General features: G+C 38.0%; 1 protein-coding gene across 3 annotated transcripts in view; it reads right to left on the reverse strand.

The window, feature by feature from the left end:
- Positions 1 to 204: 204 nt before the first annotated feature.
- Positions 205 to 24491, reverse strand: part of fig4a (FIG4 phosphoinositide 5-phosphatase a) — a 42195-nt gene continuing 17908 nt past the window's right edge. For 2 of the 3 annotated variants that reach the window (XM_069158236.1, XM_069158235.1), the window contains 11 exons: positions 24441 to 24486; positions 23905 to 24053; positions 23030 to 23196; positions 18162 to 18300; positions 17216 to 17274; positions 16452 to 16599; positions 16204 to 16287; positions 15224 to 15422; positions 8513 to 8601; positions 5626 to 5700; positions 205 to 1543 (listed from right to left, as the gene is read on the reverse strand). In XM_069158236.1, coding sequence (XP_069014337.1) covers positions 1366 to 1543; positions 5626 to 5700; positions 8513 to 8601; positions 15224 to 15422; positions 16204 to 16287; positions 16452 to 16599; positions 17216 to 17274; positions 18162 to 18300; positions 23030 to 23196; positions 23905 to 24053; positions 24441 to 24486 — 1333 coding nt within the window. In that variant the 3' untranslated portion in view covers positions 205 to 1365. The remainder of the gene's footprint in view (positions 1544 to 5625; positions 5701 to 8512; positions 8602 to 15223; positions 15423 to 16203; positions 16288 to 16451; positions 16600 to 17215; positions 17275 to 18161; positions 18301 to 23029; positions 23197 to 23904; positions 24054 to 24440; positions 24487 to 24491) is intronic. The other variant, XM_069158237.1, reaches the window with a different exon arrangement.

Raw genomic sequence — 24491 nt, forward strand, 5'->3', positions numbered from 1 at the left:
GTATAATGGGTAACAAAGGAATGACAGAGGGCGAGGAGGATGGGAGAGATGAAGAACAATTTCAGAGGCTGCATGAAAGGAAGAGTGTACAAAGAATGGAGAACAATGGCGCCCCGACATGCAAGAGGACAAGACCAAAAAACAAAAAAAAAATACAGTGCAGAACACTGCTTAAAGGCAACAGCAATCAAATCTGTCACATCATGTTAATAAATACATGTTTAATTTAGGGCTACTGTACACAATAATTGGCTGACGGCTCAAATATAATACAAAATAAAGTCCCTGTGCAATTTTGTTATCTACGGTAAGGGTTTGATAATACGGCAAATATCAAGGTATCAAAAAAAAAAATCAAGTTTGTATAAATTGCATGGTGCACTGTCGACAAAAAAAAAAGCACATTATCTGAACACATTTACTTGTACGACTAAGTTGTGTAATGAAAATGTCTCACCTAAGCAGAAGTCGTGATGTTCTGTTTTTTGGCACGATACATTTGGTACTCAAACTGCTGGATCCTACATTTGCCACAGTGCGATCTAACAGTCTTTGTAAATAACGTCCCTTTTAATTTTCCGACTTTCTCAAACCCCAGAACTCCAGATTGTAACGCAGGTTTTCTGTTAAAAAAACAACAAAAAAACATTCTAGCTCCCTCCACAGAAAAAGCTGACATTATAGAACAGTGGCGTTACAGCAGTCCTTAATTAATGTTTCCAATATTTAAGATTCAAAAGTATTTACATAATTTTATGTTTAAAATGTGCATACAATTAACCAAAAAAAAATCAATTTAAAAAGCTGTAATTAAAATTGAACCAATTTGAAAAAGACACAACAAACAAATAAAAAGCACCATGTCTTGCAAAGGCTTGTGTGCATAAATTAAAAAGACATAACAGTATTACAACTTCAAAACGGTAAAAAAAAAAAACACAAATGATTAGCATGAAAAAAAAGAACATCTCTCTTTAAACATAATTTTGTCAAACTGGAGGGCCATCGGAGTTCTTCATGCTCGCTTATCTGAATTGTTGACAGTTTTCACTGTAGAAATTAAAAAACAGCGATGATTTCCTGATGATAAATAAAAAGCCTCTCGTTTGGTATCATTCGGAGTCGCAAACAAAAAATCTTAAAGCTGAAACACCTTCAGAGCCTTAAAGTTGAAATGTGGTTGCCGAGTTGTAGCTGATCATCCCGGCCGTCCATACTGGTAATGGAGATCCGGTTCATCTCATCTGAAGGCATCTGGACTTGCTGGAGGTCGTCGGTCTCGTAGGATAACACTTGGATGGACTTTGTAACCTGGACGACTGAGAATCTTCGCAGTCAAGAGATCCACTTCCTGTTATCAGTGTCTCACAAGTACCTGTTCTTGATGTACTCCCTGTACATCAACATGTCTTCTCTGCACAGCGCCCTCACCTGGCCCTGACCCATCAACACATGGCTCTCGAACACATCGCAGCTGTCTCGGTCGACCTGCGGCGGAGACGCGCCGTAGATGCTGTCCTCCGGGAAGCAGGACACTGGCTTTCTGAGAAGGAGGGGGGGAAAAAAGACGAACGCACGCTCAGACAATGAATGTAAATAAGAACTAATTTTAGACAAATCACGTAGTGGTAGGAGAACAAGCTAACCTTTTTCACATCAATGACATTTTTTTTTTTTTTTTTAAAGAATACACCAAGGGCCAGAAAACTCGTTTAATCTAACCAGCAAAACCTGTTGAAAAGCTGCTGCTGGCAGCAGGTCAGTAAGAGAGCTGTTAATGGAAACAACACGAGGATGTTAGAGACGGGTGCTTTTACAGCAGAATTACTCATATTTTCGCAGAAACTAGCCTGTAAAGCATGTCTCATGATCTTCAGGGGGGATTATCAACTGCATGCTTGTCAGGTCATCCATTCAGACAGACAGTTCAACAGCAGCTGAGGCCCAGTGAGAAGCTGCTCAGACATGGCTGCATTTCAAATTGATGACAGGCTGTTTGAAAGCCACAGCAGAGGCTCTGGTAGATCGAGAAAGCCCCCGCCCCTCCCCTCACCCTCCCCCGAGATAAATTATGAACTCAGTAAGTGTCACCATGGACTCCTCAACTAAAGATTTTTTTTTAAGGTAAACTGATGCTTTGTCTCAGCAGAGCTGGAGCAGTCTGTCACCGAGGAAGCGGGCCTCTGTGTGTAGCTGTGTGGACACAGCTGGTGTCTGTTCGAAGCCTTCATCAACACGGATATTGACACAATTACTTGGATGATACTCGTCAAAAGTACATTATCCGTACTCGTTTCAGTGGAGCACTCATCTCATCCCTAACTGCAGGGATGTACCCGAGCTAAATACTCAAGTAAATAAAAAATAAGGCAACGGTCTAGAGATAAAATGTTATCAAACTCAGCCTACGGGCTACCATAGGTACTTTAATTGGTTCACTGCAAAGATGTGTCTATTTTTATGGATGCAGGATCATCAGAATTTCCTGAACCATAAATGATCATAATATGCAGATAATAATAATGCTTAAAAAAATAGAAATCAGTACTTCATAGAAGTGAGTTCATTTAAAGTGTTGATTCTTTCAAATTACCAAAAGGTACATAAAGTGCACAAATGAAATAAAACAAAAAGGAAAACGCTCAGTTGCAGTGGTATCTGGCTTTTTAGATCGTTTGATTCAATTGGAGACATCGGACTCTGAAATGTCATCAATATAAAGGAGTTGAATTCATTGAGTTTTAAGTTAAAAAAAAAATTACATTTAGAAAATTCAACTGCAACATCTCTTTCCAGAAACGTCTGGTTGTTACTTTGGACAGTCCAAGTGACACTTTGGACAGTGTGTACAGTTTTTACTGGAGCTACTTTAGAAATAGATTCTGATCGCCCACCTCACTGGACAAGGGCTCCCCATTCTCACAAATTGCATGTCAACTCTATATCATAACTACAATTTGTAGTCTTAATAAAAAATAAAAAAACACCTTACATAACATTTCTGATGTCTGCTGGACCGAATAGAAAAACACATTGATTAGTGATGAAATAACCGATCTTTTTATAGTCAGCTTTTAGTGTCCGTTAATCTGCACCTGCGACTCAAAAGCTCTCATTATCATCTAGGAAGGAAATATATCTCTCCATCTTACTGCTGCTTCTCAACAGGAACCCTCCAAGGTATTCAAATCCTTTCTGTTTTTATCTCCACCAGTTGAGTCAGCTTTGTCTATGTCCGATGGATCAATAGAGGAACTACACGGGGAGAAGACAGACTAAGGGGCCCCAAACAGTGAAAACACACTTGGGAGTGCTGTAACATCTTAGAATAGCACTGTTGCACAACAACCGACACACCTGTTGCACCCTGTGGACCCGACACGAGGATGATAACAATGTACGGATAGACTAATGAATAGCCAGAGTGATGAAAGGTGAGGAAGCAGGCAGAGAGAGATGACAACCGAACGAGGCTGAAAAGACGTTGCGATTCCCTCCTGACTGCGTTTTCTCTTACACACAAATTAAACTATACGTCTGCCACCTTAGAGGGGTGAATAATAACGGTCACCTGTTCTATTAGAAATGGTATGGACACAATTAAAATCACATGGTCAAAGACAGCCATGACAAGCTGGAGGACAGCACTAAAATAAAATTTAAAAAAAGCCGCAGTCAACACTATAAAGAGATCCGAGACATATCATCCAAGATCCTCTAATCCTCTTTCGTGAAGTTACCGGTTTTCATGTCACCATCATTGTAAGATGACTCTCAGTTTAGTTATTCATATTCCCAGACAGAAAGGACACCCGCCAATAAGTATTTAAGCTTTTCTCATGTGGGGTTTAGTAACATTATTCTGAGACCTAGTTCATCAGGACATGAAGCAGTTTATTGTTATAATAATAACTTTGCTTCTGCTTCTTTCATCCAAATCTTTTTTTTTTAATAACAATTTCTTCTATCCCTAGTTTACTGTCCTCACTGTGTCTTTGCCAGCATGATTAAATCCTATTTTCACTGACTTTAACCTTTAACCCTCTTCAATTTCACATGACCTTCAAACTTTCTCTCTGTGAATGGCGACCTTTGACTCCATCTGGTTTTCTAGGAAATGCCTGGAATTGATAAACCTTCCTACTTGTGGTCCTTCTTACAAAACAGTGGACAGGTTTTTCACCCGCGCGCTCGCTCTCTCTCCAACCTGTACGTTCACACACGGCAACGTGCAACACGAGGAAGACAACTCTGCCACGTGAAATTATTCTTGTCCTCCTCTTTTCCATAGTAACATAATGTCTGTTTATGTTCCATCAAACTGCAGCGCACCCACCAACCTATCTGGCAACCTGGATGTATTTTCAGAGCTAAACAACACAACGACCGCGTGTCTCCTCTCGTGCTTCTGCAGCGTCGAAGCTGTTTCTCCTTCAAAAGACTTTGATGTAGCACTTTTCATGTTGTAAAGCTCAAAGGGTTATTTCTCTTGAATGGGAGGTTAAATTTGTCTGACAACAAAGAATACCGAGCGATCTGTGCACTCCACAAAATGACTTTCAGAATTGTTTACTTCCTGTCTTTGTTTGCCTTCTTGTCTTTATTGTTGTGTAAACTGGACACGTGACACCTTTTTACCCGTTATAAAACAGAGGTATAGTGATGCAAATATGAAGATTTATGGCAGGTGTGTGAGCTTATAAGTGTTGGAGGAAGTGTTCAGATTCAGAAAACAGCCACACGGTATAAACCAACGCTCCATACATGTAAAGGTTGATGTCAAAATGCATGACTGTTATAACATATTACTGCATTATCACTATGGATGCATTAAAGCAGAAGGCAGCAACTCTAAAATTTTAACTTTATATACTCTTTGGCAAGATGACCCATAAGAGTGCTTCATATTTCATCAGCTCATCAAATCTCTTATATATAAACTTGGAAACAAATCGAATAAATAGTAGTTATAGTGCTTGTGGAGTAAAAAAGTGCAATACCTCCGAGATGCTGTGAAACTCGAGAGTAAAGTTTTCAAGTAGGAAATACTTGAGTCAAGTAAAGTTCGATAAATAATGAGCATTTATAATATAATGAGGTATTTATTGAATATTGGGAAATAAACTTATTTGCTTTTGAGGGTTTAGAAGCGTAATGCTGTCACTGTGTGTGCGCATCTGCCTTGTTGCTCAAAAGAAAGAAGAAAAAGAGGAAAATTGCTGATGCGTTTCTATGGCTGCACATTGTCGTCACACGTGTGGTTGAACTTTGAATCTGGCTGAGGAGGGAAAAACTCCATGTATGACCAACTGGGTCACTGCTGCAGAAGGTGAAGGGTGGACTAACTGGGAAACCGCAGGGAATATGTAACGAAGGTGCAGTGGGTTTTAAGACATGACGATGAAACAGTTTCTAGCTAGAGGCCTCGCCAGAGACCTCAGTGCAAGCCTTGTCCCAAGGCTACTGGAAATGTTGAGTGGTATTGAAAAGGGTCAGAATATATCTACAAACCAATATTAAAATGCATAACATTACACGTGAGTGAGGATCATTGACTTTGGGTACATATATATGCTTTTTTTCTTGTTGTTTTTCTTGCATTAATGCATCTCATGTTTTACTCACAAACAGATGATGTTTGCCACGTTTATGTGTTCAGTTCTCTCCACTGTGTGCTGGCTCTCGCCCAAGCGCGCAAACCTGCAGAAAAAAAAGAAATAAAAAAAACAGAAAATGAAAATGATCCCTGCAAAATAAGCCAAATATGTGTGAACATGTGTTCGTCTCTTCTGCTCTCTTCCCCATGTGAGGAGAAATTAAAAAATAGAATTGGCATTAGCAGAGTTACTCAGGCTCCAGAGAACCCTTCAAATGTCAGCTTCATTTTGTCTTCTTTGCTAAACATGTCTGTTGAGATCTCTAATGCTCAAAGCACATCATCACCAAACGTTAAATTTCCCTGCAGGTCATTTTTCTCTCACTATGACACAATAAGTTGAGAGTTCCCCTCTGGCTCCTGTTTATGATTTTTAATATTAATGCATTAATTAGCTGAGCTCTGGCTGGAGCTAACATCTCTGGAGCCGTTCCAACTTACAGTTTCAATAATGAATGCAATTTCGTTCTGATTATGTGCCACTACAGTAGGAGGATATGAACAACATTCTTCACTAGGATTTGGATTTTTTTTTTTTTTTTCTCCCAAAGTTAACGCCCCTGCTTCAATAAAACATCATAACTGCACCTGTCATCAAAGTCTGATGGGATACAAACTGAGACATTTTAGTTGTTAGCAAAACATAGCATGAAGTGTGTTTTTTTTTTTTTTTTTAACTTATTAGCGTGCATGATTTCAAAGGACCTCATTACAAATAATGATAAACAAAGGATCACAGGTAATCTTGTATTGATTCATCAAAATAAACTGCTTGTTATAAATGAGTTTATTGTTGTTACATTGGCCAGTGCCACAATGAAGTTACTATCACACATCGATGAGCAATGCTATGTTTATACATGCAGTATGTAGATCATTTGTCAAAATACTGATATAAGTTTTAGTCTATCTCTCAGTTTGTGTTGTTTGATATTTTCTTTTTTATCAAGAGCAAAGACACTTTTTTTTTTAGGAAACATTAAAAGTCTAATTTGAGATTAAAAATGCAGCGTGTCTGCTGTTTGCATCGCATTGTATTAATTTGTCTTGCATATTTGTCTGAAAGTCTTTACAAAATTGATAAGTGTAATGCCACTTCGCTGTACTTGAATCAGTGAATCTTGAAACTCAAATGTTGATGTGATTGTGATTGTCATCATCTGCACTAATGACCAATAAGTTGAATCCTCACCTCCTTTAAAACAGAAACTCAACATTATAATCTTTATGTCTTCAACTGGCACCATATTTCGATGGGGTTGACAGTCAGCGCTCGATGGTCTTCAAGTAGTTCTTTCAAAGCTTTGTAGTGTGTTCGGGGTCATTATCTTGCTGCAGTGTGATTTTTTTTCTCCACAGAATTTCTGATTATTTTAAGGTTTGTATGAAAAAAATGACACATTTTCCACATGGTTTGGACCCCACTGTATTTGCTGGATTATAAAGTGCACTTGTTCATATACATTTTTTTTTTTTAAATATCCTGAAAGAGATGACCATACATTCACTACTCAAATACTACACGAGACCAGGTATCCTCTGTGGCTTTAAGTGAGCAGAGTGAGAGAAAAAGCTATTAGAGCTCCATCAAATGCATCATACTGTATCAAACTGAGTCTGCTTCCAAAGAACAGACAGTTGTGTTCAGTATCTCCGCCTGGTGATGGCTATTTACTGAAGCTGCTCCACATTGTTGGAAGCAAACAGGGAAAAAGGACAAAATGAAATAGAAAAGGACATACAAATTAAAGGAAGAGAGAGGTGGACAAAGAGCAGTGTGATGCACACAGCAGGGTGGACTTGACATTGTCCCTTTTTCCAAATGACCCACATCACCTGGGGGGGTGGGTGACACTGACTGCTTGTTCTGCCTCTCTCCGTCTTGGGAAATGGGTGTATTGTCAATGACAACAAAATGAAAGAAATTCATTTTTCCGGGCAGAGACAATCAGAAAATCAGGCTGAAGCTTTTCCATTTTACAGGCATTTGCTTCAACGTGACACCAAAAAACATGCCAGACATACAGTATACAGAGAGCTGAGGAGCAAACAAACAGGTCAGCTCCAGTAGGAGGATGTTTGAGAGGAGAAAAGACAGATATGTACCCAGAGTTGTGTGTTTGTCACTTTCCAAAAACACCTCTTTGCCACAAACTGATTACATCCAACGCACAATCATATTGGCTTAATTTAGATTCTTGAAAATTATGTTTTTAGGTTTTAAATTAGTTTTTCTAGGTTGTTTTTTTTCAAGCCAGGCCGGTGGTGTGGCTCTCAGGATGTCAATGTATCTATGCATCACTCTGGGTCAGGATAATATACTTGATTACCATGGCCACTATCTTAATGCCTTTATGGGGCCATTTTTCCATGGTTTCCAAAAAATGCAGTATTGTCATTTTGCAGTCCAACAGGACACATCTGCCACAAACATTTATGAATATGAAAATGTTCAGTTTCTCTTTGGAAGTGTTATTTCAGCTATATATTTAGTGCTGAGGCTGTCGCTACTGGTGGTGTTGCATTAAAGGGAAATGTGTCTCTAATATTCTTCCCTCCTTGTGATTGTAAATGGGGTGAGAAAAACATTAGAAACACTTCATAATAAAATGTTGTGTAGTTCCACACCAGCACAAACTACAATCACAACAACAAACATATAGAATTAATAACTCATTATTATCTTTGTAGAACTAAAATTTATCAGGGATAAGTTGTGTTGAGGTTGTATTTGCCACAGAATGTATGTTATTACAGATGTTGTTACCTTTCTCATCCCTTCGAACTTTTTCTGTAATAAAAGCCAGCTCGGCCTTAGCGACTACTAAATTCTTTATAGTGATAGCTGAAATGTACCTTTCATAAATGCGCAGGTCTTTCTCAGCAGGAAACTCAGCCAGGTTGAGTCCATAAGGTTCTTTAAACATCTGCTGCTGTTGGACCTCCTGTAAAGGTGAGAAGGGAAAAGTAAGAAGTTAGAACAACAAGGCAGAAAAACACAAAAAGGTATTTCTTAAAAGTTAAACTGTGACTTCTGAAGGATGGTTAATAAGAATACAAAGAGATCCACTTCAGGATGTAAACCTGCTCATTGCCAAATATAAAATCATACTGGAAGGGTCATCAGGTTCAGCTGCTTCTCCACAACTGATTTAGTAATTAGGATGCCCCAAGGAGTATAATCTAATCAACTATGAGAGCAATTTGATTATTGGTGACTGATGAGGTCGTTACATGTTCTTTCATGTTCAAGGACGGTGCCCTCCTGCGGTTCTTGCACACAGTGTCCAGAGTTTGTAGAGATATTGTAATTATCTTAATAAACAGGAGATCAGATTAAAAAGGTCAGAACAGTTTAAGATGATAGATTTGAAAAGGCTTTATCTGAGAAGCAAAAGGGAGTCAGAATTAAATAGCGATGGAAAACTGCACCTTTAATTCATTAAGAGCAAAAGATGAAGATATAAAAAAATCATGGAAATAAAAAATTATGATGACAAATATCAATAAAAAGTAGACTAAAGTCAGATGACAATGAGATTTTATCCAAAGGTCCTTTATCTTGAGGCTATTGTCTGAAGAGCACAAAAAGAAACATCATTTTGCACAATGTATGAGCACAGACCTTAAATAAAAAAATGTAATGAACCAATTAGATAAATGTGGTTGAATGAGGATCAATTCAGGAGAAAGGGAGGGGGAGCCTCTGGCTTTCAGGAACCAGCTCCCAGTTCGGGTTTGGGAGGCCGACACCCTCTCGACTTTTAAGATTATCCCTAAAACTTTGCTTTTTACTAAACTTAAGAGTTACATCTGGCTCAAGTGACCCTGAGCCATCCTTTAGTTATGCTGCTATAGGAACGAAGCTGCTGAGGGACCTCCCATGATGCACTGAGCACCTTGCGTCTGATCTCTCCTTCACTCTCCATTATTGCAGGTCATTATCAACATTGTGTCTTCTATCTCTTGGAGTTTGTGTGTTTTCCTCCTTGTACCTTTCTGTAAGTATGTCTGGGAGTTTCTCCCCCCCCCCACACACACCTTTCTGTTACCAAATGTGGGAATTGTTGACTTGTTGTATTTCTTTCCACATCACTATAAAGTCTCAAACTTAATATGTAAATCACCCTGAGATTACTTATGTTGGGATTTCCTGCAATATAAATTAAACTGAATGAATCACCTAAAACTAAGTCAAAATTAAACATAAATTATTACCGAGGACAATTCCTCATGAGGCCATGCAATAATTGGAACAGTAAGTATAAAGAAAAATCTAATATTTCCAAGGGACTTTCCCCATGATGACATGCTTTGACTTTTCAATTGCTAATGTAACCACATTAAGGCAGTATGCAAAATTATATAATCTTTTTCTTTCTCTTTTTTAAAATCCCCATTAAAACAGCAATGCTAGTACCAGTGTAATCTTAATATTTCTTAATTATTGTACTGAAAGTTATCTTATTGTTAAGGCTGTTTAGTTTCTCTGTTCACATGGCAGGGATTTCATGTAAACAGCATAAATCCATATTGCCTTGTGGTGTGCCTTGTGAGGGTTTTCTTGGCAGACAGGGGGCACGTGGGAACTAGTGACTTGTTTTTTTCTTTCTATATTATTATTATAAGGTCTCGATCTTACTTCGTAAAGTGTACCGAGATGGTTTATGCTGTGGTTTCCCTTCCCTCTATATAAATAAAAACACTTTATTGTTGTTTCTATTAACTATGAGGCTGTTTAGTTTCAGTGTTCACATAGCAAAGATTTAATGTAAACCGCATAAATCCATTTGCCTTGTGCGGTAGTGTAAGATCACGGGGATGGTGTTATTGTCATGAGACACTCCTGACAGTTATATTGGGAAGGTTTTCTTGGGAGACATTGGGAATAATTCTACAGTTGAGCAGTATCTGGATACTATGTTCTCTGAGGAGAATTTAGAGAATACTCAATATTTCAGTTTATTAACTTCAAAATTGTGGCAAAGACAAAATATCACAGAATAGGTAAAAACAATAATAATAATAATAAAAACTATTTTAAATGGGAAATTGTAATCTAGTAAATTAAGGAGTTTTGTATCAAATACAATGTTCATGATCATTTATCTATACTTGGTATCCGCAGTACAATGTTTCACATAACTGTTTAATGGAAAGTATGTAAACAATAGAATTTTTGAAAAAACTGTTCTTAAATTTAGGATCACTTTTGTGTCCTAGCCTGATAGCAAACACTCGTAAAGTCGATGTAGACAAAACTATCAGTATTTCAGTAAAACGTCCTGCAAAGGCTCCTCAGAGAAATTACTTTTTGGACAAATTATGGACTCTTGAGGTGACTTTTGCCTTCTCCCTGTAAACTTAGAAGAACAGAGATAAGCTTGTTATGTAACCGCATGCACAGGAGTGGCTTAACAGCAGCGAGCTCTGATGGTTTTTGGACATAGTAGCAATGTGCTCAACATAATGCTTTCAATTTTCACTGTATTTGTATTGAGCTGCTGGGAGGGGAGGACAAATGACGGTGTTCCAGGACCAAGTCCAAGAGACAGCAGCTGTGAACACACACAAACACGTACACATGATCACAAAAATACACAGAGCCTGGTTCAAACCAAGATTACATGGGAACACAAACACACACTGTCACACTGTGCACGAGAGCACAGACGAGTGCGGTGTGTAAATATTACACACCCACACACTCGATGTAAATCTATGCAAGCACATGTCCGCCTATATTGAAGTGGAATACTAAATGAGCATGTGTAATTACATGGCAATCACGGTAATGATCGGATGTTTAAATATTTCAGCAGTTGTGTATCGTGTCTGGCACCCTGGAAATCCACTCACAGGCTGGAAGGCAGCGACACGAGATGCATGCGAGCGAGCATGTGCGCCCAACACGTGAGGTAGCTGTCAAGCCCGAAATATTCATGAACAGCTCAATGCTCAAGGCCCCGAGAAGACAGAAGAAGGAAAACCTGAGGGAAATGCATCATAAATCAGGAGGGGAAATAGATGGACGGAGAAAGAGCCTTTGTTTTTGACTCTGAAGATAAAAAAATAAAAAAATAAATAAAAAAAACGATCCTGTGGAAATTTCTCTAGCGTTTCTTCACTGTCAAATGTATTCACTTAAATCAAGCCGAGTTAGGCTTTTGACATAAAACGGTTGTGAGTGCAGTTCTTCTAATTTCCTCTAAGCATCAAGATAAAAGACTATTTCTGGCACCTTTGACATCCATTTAGTGAGTGGAGAAGTATAAAGGGTGAATCTTTGCCCTACTCATTTCTATATGAAGACAGGATTAACTGAAAAATGTTGCCTGCTCTTCACAATAATGGGAGAGGTAAGAACACTCATAGGAGACCTTGAAGAGCACTAAGTCTTCCTTCTAGATGGTGCCAAGACCTCTACTGAACAGTATATCAGTAGTAGTAACGGGCTGTTGTGATCTTTAAATTTGATCTTTAAAACAAGATCAGCACCGAGGTCTTGTTTTAAAGAATAAGACAAGTACACCAAGAGCCAAAAGTATTACACAAATAAAAATGTTGATGTGTTGATGGCACTAGATAACTCATCCAGTGGGTATGAAGGTAATTTTGTGTCTTTTTTAATGCAAACATTAAAAAAAAACTGTCTTGAGAACAAATTTCTCGTGCAGCAATAAAAAAATCAAGTTTCTAAGTAAAAATACATAAACTGAGAAAAAAATGTATTTGGATTGCAAACAAATTCTCAGCTTTGTTAGTTTTGTTCTCAGATTTGAGAATTTTATTTGTGTCACAAAAACTTTTGGTTGCGAATCAAAAATGTTGCTGTTTTTGACATAACATTTGACAGTGTAAAAAATGTTAAATAAGAAACTCGTTCCAATAAAATGATTCCTCCTTGAGTTACCAGCCAATATAGCACTTTGTGGCTACAGACATGGTCTTCTTTGAAAATTTGAAACTCACTATGTGTGTAAGTTAGGACAAGTGTGAAAGTGCAGGCATAGGAAGTCACCTCACTTCTGCGGATGTCCTGATGGCTGAAAGAAACGCTTGTAACCATAGAAACATTATGGCTGCTGCAATCTACAGTTTACACAACATCTGGTGCTCCTTATGCATGATGAAAGGCATTCCTAATAAACCGAGACGTTCAGAGAGGATTTCATTCTCGGGTGCTTTTTTTTAATCTATCCTGTTGATACACTGAACTACTACCTGCGCTGATTATGTGCTTGGTCTCCCTGCTGTTAAAAGGAATTTGGGTCAATGGGAGAAGTAAACATGTGGCCAGTCCACCTGGGGCTTGAAATAGATACCAATATAGAGGTGACAGATTCTGAAAATGAGGTTGTCAGGTGTCAGTTAGCTATAAGAGCTGATGTACTGTATATCTATACTTTAAGATGGGGTTAAGTATTTATTATATAAACTTTAAGTTTCTTCATTTGCTCACCTTTTCAACAGAAAGCGTTTGATATGCAGTCATATGCACATTTTCTAAGACCATCAGTTTTATAAAATAACATTTTAAAGCCGCACTAATATATTTTCATATTACAAAAGATGAAATAACTATGTGTAATGTGAAAGGTCTCGCTTATAGTGACGAACCCAGAGAGAATTATCACCAAGGTCAAAACAGTCCTCCTCTCTCTGAAACGATAAACATAGTAACAAACTAGAATTAGTGCCTCTTGATTGTATGCCTCCCCCAACCAGCCAAGTTGCAGTAGACATCCATGTTTGTCCCGACTCATATGCTTCCATTTGGATGTTGCCATCATAGCCTGCAGGCTAGTACAATGACCAAATGGCTTTGTCACAGATAGCCTTCAGGTTATTAAGTTTTCAGTTCACTACAGCCTTGTTGTGCTCCAGTGACCTCCAGCTGGATCAAAATATATTTACCAGAGCACAGTGGCATTGAACAATTAATTATCACTTTATTAAGTCACTCCTATGACTTCAATTGGCTGATTTCCCTCAATGAAGTTACAAATTCCAGCACTGTTACAGAGAGTAAATAATGACAGAAATGAGTCATTATGCAGGAATGAATGTACCACCAGCTGCAAACACCTTTTAGGAGAAATGAAACAGAATGTCAAAGGATCAGCAGCAAATACAAGAAAGAGATCTTGAGAACTACTACAGCTTACTTCTCAGTACTGACTAAGAACAAAAGAAAATCATGGTGAGGATCTATTTGAAGAACAAGAGATTATTTCTAGAACGACGGATCCCTTAAAACCACTCGCATAAAAATACCTTTATATTTTAGACACCTGCAGGTGACCACACTTCACATGATGTCCTAAAAACGGACAAAATCTCACGGCACATGCGCTACTCAAAGCACACTCCTTAATGATACCAGCGCTTTGGAGGAAGAAACCAAAGAAGACAGACCTGTGCTACACTCCTTACTTGGGAAGTGAACTGCATAAGAAGGCTACTCAAACACAGAGAAAACATACAGTACTGTGTAAAAGTTGTTGCCACTTAAGTGGTTAAGATTCTCATCCATCATTCAACACTGTCAGGGAGGCATCTGATCAGTCCTAAATTCATTCTGAACTATGACGATGATACCAAACATAGAGTAAAGAGCTATCTTCCGTGGCATGAAGAACAATAAACCCATTTTTACCAGTTTTAGTCCAAAAACATTTGCACATCACTATACAGTACTTTTCATGCCAGCCTGGATCGAGAACCTGAGTCATACAGGGAAACACACAAAGCTGCTTTCTGCATGGCATGTGCATAGTGTATGCAGAGTGTGGAGAGTGGATCCAGTGAGGATTTACACAAGAGCAAAAGTCTTTATCATAAAATTACAAAAGCATAGCATCAAGAAAATAAAACAAATGAATAAACAAACAATAACAACAAATGCAGGATTTGTTTTTTGGTTTCCTTTTAGAACCAGTGAATCTAAACCTTTCCAATCATCAAAAAAGATGGGTTTGTTTTTTCAACACATAGGGACAGAAAAAGAATTGATGAGAAACAGGAGGACATGAAGAGAAAACGTATAATATTCCCATTAATACAGAACACATTATTATTACGTCCAGCATTACACTATTTAGACCTTCTTCGTGATCACTGAGATTGATTAAGGTGACGTGTGCTCTTCTGTCTGACGCAAACACAAACAGAGCTAATTCCTTTAGGAGACTCAAGAGTCGGGTGGGAGAAAAAACAATCAAGGTGGCATCCTCAAATTGGAATGTAAAATGTATTTGATGCCTAAAATACAAGCAGTTGCCAACGCAGCCTAAACGGAGACGACATTCCCCTGAAGCTCCTGGATCACATTACACATCCCTGAATTATTAGAGGATATTATTTGGCGAGCTTCTAATTGCCCTTCATATTAAACAACAAGGCTCGGGGGTAATATCATTTTTTATTTTGTTGTGCTTTCAGTTTCACCTACAAATGCTAAAATTGGATCCCGCTGGATGGAACACTTGATTGTTGGCAGATAAAATGTGTTTACCTGTTGTGTAGATTTGTATTCATCTCAGTAGGAAGAGTGTGTTTTTGTACCTCTTGTGTGCGATTGCTCTCTCCAGACTCCGTTAGCAGTTTGATCGGGGTGGAGCGCTGGGACACGGTCCCCTCGTCGTCACGGTCCTCCTCGGAGTCGTCTTCTGATGTGCTGGAGGTGGCCTCCTCACTTGGGGGAGGGGGCGCACTGGCTGCCGTCTTCCTTTGGAGCAGCGTCTCATCCTTATTGCTCTTGCTGCTGCCAATATCCGCACACGTGCGCGTACTTTAGCATATTATGCATGAACCCCTACAGTTAGTGACAATGAATGTAATTCTAAAGAATGTTTGCATGTTTTCTTTTTGATACCTCGTATCATTTCATCAAACGTAGTAAAGCAGATCAAGTTAAGGAGCTACATGACTCATCAGAGCAGCAGTTGCATCATCCACTTCCACCTCCCTGAGGAAGCCTGATAGAAACTCCCAAATAAGAGTTTGGACCTATAATTTTTCTACTGAGGATCTCTAAAGTGCCCCTTTGATTCTGCAAGTATGGTCCCTCTGAAGCTCTGTGTTTCCTTCCTTTGTCGAGAAAAGCCTGAGCGAGGCACTTCAGAATCTCTTTAAGATCACTTCAAATCTCAAAGATTACTCATGTGATGTACAAAGGACATCCTCGAGAATCTCTAGACACAACTCAAATACGCAGACGTGGTGGTCGTGTTTTAGGGCAACACTGTGAAGATAATTTAAATCTATCAGGACGTGAGGTTTAAAACCCAGTACAAGCTTTGCACTTTCAGTGCGTTAATTATATATATTTTTTTTAAACAGTTCATCAATTTTCAAGTCGGTGAATTCTCAACAAAAACAGGGAAATGTACAGAGAGTTGTTTCTGATTACTTGAGAACACAGTGTCATGTGAAGCCGAGCGTATGACGGCACAGTGACGTGGGAATTATTGCATCACAAGAAAAAAAAAAATCTACAAACACAACACAAATGTGGACATGTACATAGACAAAGATGTACTCACCCCAGCACTGATTTCCCCGTTTCCTCTGGCTTGCGAACTGTGAAAGGGCTTGGATCCACTCCTACCGTCTTGGGCATAAATTCCCTTCATGAACACAAATTAAAGGGGAAATAATTAGTTGATATTCTGCTGTACCATAACACCAATGAACTAATGGTTGTTTTACACTGATTAACAGAGGTCTTATTCACGAGACCTTTTATCTCGAGGTTATTGTGCATGTTTCTTGTGCATGTGTCTGTATCCACCTTGCAGAGTTGGTCATGGCGATGCAGAATGTGTCATCAAAGGAGGTGAGTTCATAAGGTTTGAAGAATTCTGTGTAGATGTCAATACTCTCATCAAAGCGGTTCACTCTCCTCACTTTGACCTTCTTCATGGTGTCATCACAGGGGACTGCAACCACACAGGAGCATTCAAATAGAGTCACGGGCAAAGACAGAGACAGCTTTACAAGACATTAAGCCAAATGCAAAAGACATAAGACTGGTGGAAATGTCAACATATGCCATTAAAAGATCAAAACCAAGAATGAGCCGGTCCTACTAACAAATATTATCAAAGCAGACCAAGTCAGATATGGCTTATTGCTCTGTGACACATTACTGTTGTGGAAAAAAAAACCTCTAGAAACACAGCAATGAGCCCCAAAATTGCCCTGTTTCTGTGATGCACTGCAGATTCACAATGACATGTAATGCAGTGCAATTATGTTTTTACCAGAAATAATCACCAGTAAATACAAAATGTGTTTGGGTAATGTTTACCAAAACAAATTTTTTTTGGTAAAAGTTTGGTCTTTTATTGTGAGGAATTTCGGCAGGAATTAATGAGCTGAGATGAGTCCAAGAAAGAGGAAGCAGGAAAGTAATCAGAGACAGACAGATACAAAAATATAGAATTAAACTAGCTTTATACTTTAAAATGATAAATGATAATACTTATGGTTACAGAAATGTCTCTGCTAGCTAGTGTGAAAAATACAGAAATATTATATACATATTGAAGATACCTTCATCATAGGGCACAGGAAGGGGGGCCAGGATTCCCTCTGACCACCACAATGTGTAGCTGGAGACAGACAAGACACAGAAGTGTATTAAAAGCTTACAGAAAACGTTCCAATTACTGATGTGTAGTCTGTAGTCTGCTGCACAGACTCTACCGGGGCTTCACATAACCTAGATTTGAAAATTTGCATGACTGGACTACCTACTGTTGAACACCTGAATACAATAGATGTATTCAATGTTACCAATTTGAAGGAATACGCTTATTGTGATTTAGTTTAGTGTGTGATGTGCTACTTACAAAAGTTGGAGAGCAAAAGGGCAATGTGTGGGTGCTGAATTGAATTTCGCTGCAGCAATGCTTATTTCTTGGAATAATGACTGAACTACTTTGGCCCATTGTGGCTACATTAACAAGTGTCCTGGAAAGAAAACTGGGTCTACTTTTATGTAAGCATGAAGACAATAGCAAAGGCAAGCAACATGAATACACTCCTACACACATTCACACAAATAACGAGGACAGAACGACTCTGGGTCAAAACTCCAAATGAAATATAAAAGTCAGTACTGGATCGTGAGTTGGAATGACGGAATGAGAAACTATCTATGGAGGCAAAAAAATGTCGAACTAATACAAGAGTAAAAGCGCAAACATTAAGGTAAACATGCTCTAAATGCAAAAATGCAACAAATATAAAAACGCATCTAAATTGGAAAAAAACACACAAATGCTACCCTTATGTAAACAATTCAATCAGCACAAAATAAACACGCAAAAAGACTTTCAAACCATTATGAGTAAGATGTTGGGTGTGTTTTCACGTCTCATTGTGTATAAATGTTGTTTTAACACGACTACATGCATATTCAGATGCAAGTACGTTTATGTAAGTAGGTTTTTATGTTTGCACAGTACAGGTTGTGAATTTGTAAGTGAACATCTACCTGCGTCTGTCTTGAGGGAGGGCCATGGTGCTCCTGTGATGCAGGTAGAAGTCGGTGGGAAGCTCCCACAGGTGCGGCTTGCACTCCGACGGCTGGTAAACTTGGAGGAACAAATTGATGGCGTCTTGTCTGTCAGCATCTGGAAGAACAATGTGGACACATAAGTAACACAAAAAAAAAAACCAGTTCAGATAAAGGTGCAGATAGTTCATCCAGACATATGCTTATACAAATAAATTATTTTCAGAAAATATTTTTTTTTTTACTGTTTAAATAAGGTTTGCAGGAAGGATTTAAATAAGGGTCTGGCCGAATGACCACTGCATACACTAATCTAGAGCTGAAAATCATTGGAGCCGTCAGTCACTCAACAGAAAGTTATTTTCCATTTCATTAACTTATCAATTGTTTCAGTAATTTTTCAGGCAAAAAAAGTATTATCACCAATTCCAGAATCATGTTGTGAGGATTTGCTATTCTCTTTAGATTTATAATAAAAAATAACATCTGATGCAAGTTCTATACTTTTTAAGAGTTCCTTGGAAAAACAAGCTCTTTGAAGCCATCAACTGATGATTTTCCACTATTTTCAGACATTTAATGTTAACTGATTGATAATTATTATTTATTTTTTTTAAAGAGTCAGCAGATGAATCCATAATAAAAACAATCCTTAAAGATGTACACAGAAATATTGTTTACCTTTGACAAAATAATCTCAACACGACATTCATGTCCTAGAATTTTTGGTAACTATTTGCATCTCAAACAATAGTAATAATAAACAGATGAAGCCTGCACAGTTATCATTGGTCACTGATAACAGTTGGTCCGATATAGCCATCCCAAAAGTCACATCAAGAACCAATTGAATTCCATCAAGTGATGAAGACCCTGAGATGTGTTGGAAATATCTGGAAAAGCTTAAAAGAGTTTGAATTATTTTGTCAGACTACTTTTTCCATGGTGAAGGACATGAATAACGGCCTTTAATATGAAGTGCATTGTATAGAATCTTATTAAAGGTCCCCATGATGTGTGGCACCTTTCCTTTGTTGCATATTTTATATCAATTCCAAACTGTGTTTTATATTTGAATATCAGGCATAGCCTTCATTCTACAACTGATAAAAAAAAATTCTGCTAAAATACTAAATCAAAGGTCATCATAAATTCCACCTGAAAGTTTAATGCTTCAAAGACACACTTCATGTTAAGAGGAAAAGAGAAGCAGTGCAAAGATGGCTTTTAATGAAAATCGAAATAACGCTGAACTTGCCACCAACAATGAATTCTATTCACATGAACAGGAAAGTAAAAACTCTCCTAACCACCACTCTACATGTTTGACGACAAATGTGTGCCAACATAATCTCTGGGAGTGTTTGTGTGTTCAGCAAGTGGCACATGTTTTGCTTGTTGCCCAGTTTGGTGCCATTTAATCCATCCCCCAACTGTGAAGCCACGTGCATGCTGCTCCAACAGTCACGCTAGATAATTAAAACTGAATTGGCTCCTATTAAGCCCGTCACAAAACCTTTTTCTCCCCCAGCAATTATCAGAATCCATTTAATACATCAAGAGATGAGAGTTATGGAAGATTGACCATAACATACATGCGCAATAGAAGTTATTTAAAGCTTTGCTTAACAAGATTATAAATAAAAGGCTTTTGTTAATAATCTGTCAAACGTGTCTGTTCATGTTGTTTTATCAATACGGTATCTCAAATTTGCACCTACAATTCAAGAGGCTGCGAAACATATGGCAGCATGTACTGGGTATCTGTGTGCCTGAAATACATCGGTGAGTCAGAGAGAAGCTGTAAGAGTGCTTGGCAATGATGTTAAAGCGTGTGTCATTTACCGCAAAAGGAAGGATTATTACGGTGTTTTTCGGGGAAAAATTAAGAAAACATATCCTCGATAGTTTAACAAAGTGTAAAAAACACTGACTTAATAACACACGATGGAAATTATTTGCTGCCAGAATCATTCACGAAACGTAATAAAAAAAAACAACAACAACAACAAGTGGTTTTGGATATCCTAATTGCTTAAAGTCTTTCACATCAAGTCAAAGCTTCGGTTTAGGCGACTTTTTTTTTTTTCACAGTAAAATGTCGTTTTTAGATTACAGAATATTCATTTGTTTCAAACTCGGTATGAGAAGGCCGTATTGATCACTGTCTCGAGATGGCCAGAGACAAAACAAACGTCTCACCAATCATTGCAACAAATACATACGTAAGGGTACTTCTCCACTGAGAACTAGCTATGTAGGATTAATGCTGGTTTTTAAAAGGAACAATTCACAAAAGTTCCAACTTATTTTCTTACTAATTTCTACCGATAACCCGATGCGTTAGAAGGTTTGTTACTCAGAGCCTTCTGAGAATTTAATAATTTATTAAATGAAAAGATAATAACATTTATGAATTCGTAGTGTTCAAAGCATTGAACATGAGATAAAAAAATTTAAAAATTTAAAAAAAACAGTACAGTGCGTCTTTCTAAATATCTGTCCACAAACTGTCAACATTTTTTATATTTTTTAAGATCTGAAAGTAGCCCCAATGAAAACTATCTGAAGATAAGTCGGTGGATAACTCGGAGTTACAGACATTGTCAACTGTTATTTTACTTTTGTGAAAGGACAATTCTTTCATATTTGAATTTGGCATATTCCCCATATGTGTGGTCATTGTGACTCATATCTTTTGACTTGGATAGCTAGACTACAGAGACAATTATTTAAATCCAATGGAAGAAAAAAGGCCTAAAGACAACGTACATTAGGAAACACGCTCACTGCTCTCCTCTCCCAACTGAGGAAGAGAACATTTGCTTCAAAGTGTGGAGTCTGTTAAAACCTAGACAAGAAACTCTTGAGTTGTCTGTTAATAGAAAGCCATCCCACCTATGCAATTTGCAGCTCAGATTAACAATGTTGTTCGAGAAAGGGTGTTTAACTCAACCGAAATCTACTAGAAGAAAAATACAAACCACATGGTGAGAAAAAGCAATTGCAAACCATCTGGCACATACATTAACTGTGACCCAGTATAATCATACATTACAGTTGTTGCTGAAATAATGTGCTATGTGCTTTTTATTTGGAAAACTGTAGGAGGATTAATATTCTTTTTATTTTGCCAGAGACCTACATTTTCAGTATCTCTACAATAAAGGTGACAAACGTACATATGCCACATTTAAAGTAAATACAATTTGAATTTTCTTTAAATTGGTCTCCAATCACTTTCATTGTATTCAGAATTGAGAACCACATTTTATAGGCCCTGTTATCCATTTTTGCAAAGTGAGAACAGTTTTTTTTTTTTTCCCCTTTGGGATTACATACTACAGTTTGTCAGCAATTGATGCAAAAAATGTCATGTGCCCTCAAAAAGCAGCTAAAGCGCAGCCTTTCAAGGAGACAAAGAAGTCTTTTTTTTTTTTTTTTTTAAATGCGTGTTCTGGTTAGCCCAACATGAATTCATCTAACTTTCTTTTTTATGAGCTACTGAGAAATACAAGGATGGAATTAGACTTTCAATTTAGTAACATCAATTTGTTTGAGCACATGAAGAGCTGTGATTAGTAGCAGGTCTAGTAGGGCATGAAATGTATCAATGGAAATGGTTGTGCTCTTGTGAGAGGGCAAGTTGACAGTAGACACCACCTGAACCTCAGACTACAAAGCAATTCTTTTTGCCCTCTTTAGTCCAATCAGAGTCACAGAGCAAGTCATCTTGGTCAGTCACTTTGATCATAAGGCCTGACATAGGTCATGGGATTATTGAGTGTGCATTTCATAGTATACCGAGTGCTATTTGTGCAGTCCTTTATGAGCCTCTCTCACTTGACATTTCCTCTGAATAAACAATCTACTACTTTCTTGCCTCTTCTCTGCAACCAACCAGTGATCCCTATTTTTTAAATTAAGTGTATGACGAATCAACAGGAAAAACACGGACGGGAGGTTGACCTAGTGGGTCAAGTAGCATAGCAATGTTACTCTTGGCATTGAACACAAACAATACACAACCTTTCTCTTCATTTTGGCGGCTGTGAGGAGTAAAAACGCTTGTGTAAAGCCCATCCAAACATTTCTCCGGGTAACAAATATATATATTGTAACACTATACTCTGCACTCAGATTACCCAGGATTGTCTGCTCTTGAATGTTTCACAGTCCACAGTTAAAACCAAGCGGCACCATGCTCTTGCTGTTTTAGCCCCAGAATTATGGAATGGCCTCCTACTCACCATCAAGTCACCTAGTCTGTACCAATTTTTAATAAAAACTATTAAAAAACCCACTTTTTTTCAATAAGATTGTTTCTTATTGGTTTTATGTGTCTTTTAATTTTTTTTGTCTTTGTTTTATAGTTTTGGTATTGAGTTTTATTCATTTCTATTGTAAATTGTGCAACAATTTGAGACTGCTGGTTTGAAATGTTTATTATTACTAGTATCATTACTGTATGTTGGATCTGACTATGTGCTTTGCTGTAGATTAGAAAAAAAAAAAAAAAATTAAAATAAAAAATAAATATATATGTTGATATTTTGTGATTTTCAAACTGTTTCATCACAAGTTGGTAAAGGTAAAAGGTAAAGAAAGTGCATTGTGAGGGTTTGTTTGCGTTTCTTTGTCTACATATTACACGGTGTGAATAATTTATGAGCAAAGGCTGAGTTTATGTTTCTATGGTGACAGGTACCATGCAAATAGGTTCAGTTTCACAGTTTTAATATGGATATATGTCAGGTTTAAACGGGTGGAAAAATGAGCCCGTTCTTTATGTCTGAGTGATTGTGTATGTATGATTTTGTACCAGTTAGTGTCCGTGTAACACACACCTGAGAAAGCATTGCTGTAGTAGCGTGACAGTGTCTGCATGATGTCTTTGGAGTGCTGTGTCCAGGGTGCGATCTTGCGGTAGGTCTTGACCCTGTGGACCAGCTGAGAGCCGCCATACTGCAGTGACAAAGTGTCTCCATGGTCCTCGTAGAGCTCCTCAAACAACCTGAGCCACACGCATGACAAATAAGAAAACCAATATTAAAACATGGGCATTGGGGCTAAGATTGTTTGATTTCATTTTGGTGAATTAGGGCTTTGGGGGATTTTTTTTTTTTGTGACACTAAGAAAAAATAAAACAAACAATTTGGTGCGTGTTAAGCGTATGTTTCTGGCTACATTACAATGGAGCCATGTGTCGTATTAAGGATTGTTAATGTATAGCATTCCTGTTGCTCGTGAGTACACGACAATAAATCAAGCATGTGACAGATCCTTGATCTCCTTGGTGCATTCACGGAGGCCCAATGCGGCCTTCACGTCTTTTCCACAGTAACCTTTGAGAAAAATAGCGCTGCAACAAGCAAATTCAGTGTCCAAGCAGAACTGGACCGAGGTCACTGAGGTCACAGTACTGAGGAGAGATGATGCTATTAGAAGAGGGAGTCAAGTAAAGTCACAGCAGCTGTGTGTCCTATTTGCGCAAATGCGATTTGTGCAGCAAACTGTGGGATTAAGGGTTAAAATATTTTTGAGATTTACCAAATAAATGAAACCATGTTTTTTCAGACACATATTGATTTAACACTTTCGTGACATAGTTTATAAACTTAGTTTAAAACATGCATACTAAATTCATTGAGTGATCAGCAACATAAATTCACATGAACACACATGAACAAACACATTAAAACTGGTGGCACAGTAACTTACCTCACACAGTCAGTGTCAAACTGGAGCTTGGGCTTGTCAATCATTCCTAGTGCGTAAAGCTGATAGGCCAGCGCGCACTTGCCCACCATGAACTGGGCGGTATTGGTCCGATCCAGACAATCCACACAGTTGGTCCGTAACACACCAGTCTATAACAGCAAAGACGAAGGAAACGCACTGACATGATTTAACTCAACTGTAAATTGTTTACGTATTGCCAGAAAGAGATACAAGAGACAGAGTCTATTTTTCCAAAAGATCATTCGAAGGTCACTGAATGGACGATCAAGGTCACCATGACAACATCTAATAAATGGCTTAGTTTGCAAGAGATAGCAATCCTTTAAAAAACTATAAACAAGATATTTCCTTGGCCGAGAAATATCAACGCCATGAAATGATACGTGAATTTATAACTCTCAATGACTCTACCAAGTCCACTTGACTTCATCGTTTTCATCTTCATTCATTTAAAAGGTGAAACAGAGGCAAGTATGAGAAAAGGTTACACCAAAACTGTTTGTTATGCGACATACCTGCACTCGTCCACTGGATGTGATGTGTCCACCTACATCTCCCCATCTGTC

Source organism: Embiotoca jacksoni, unplaced genomic scaffold, assembly GCF_022577435.1.
Source record: "Embiotoca jacksoni isolate LCO1_2020_lvr unplaced genomic scaffold, fEmbJac1.0.p SCAF_23, whole genome shotgun sequence".
NCBI lineage: Eukaryota > Metazoa > Chordata > Actinopteri > Embiotocidae > Embiotoca > Embiotoca jacksoni.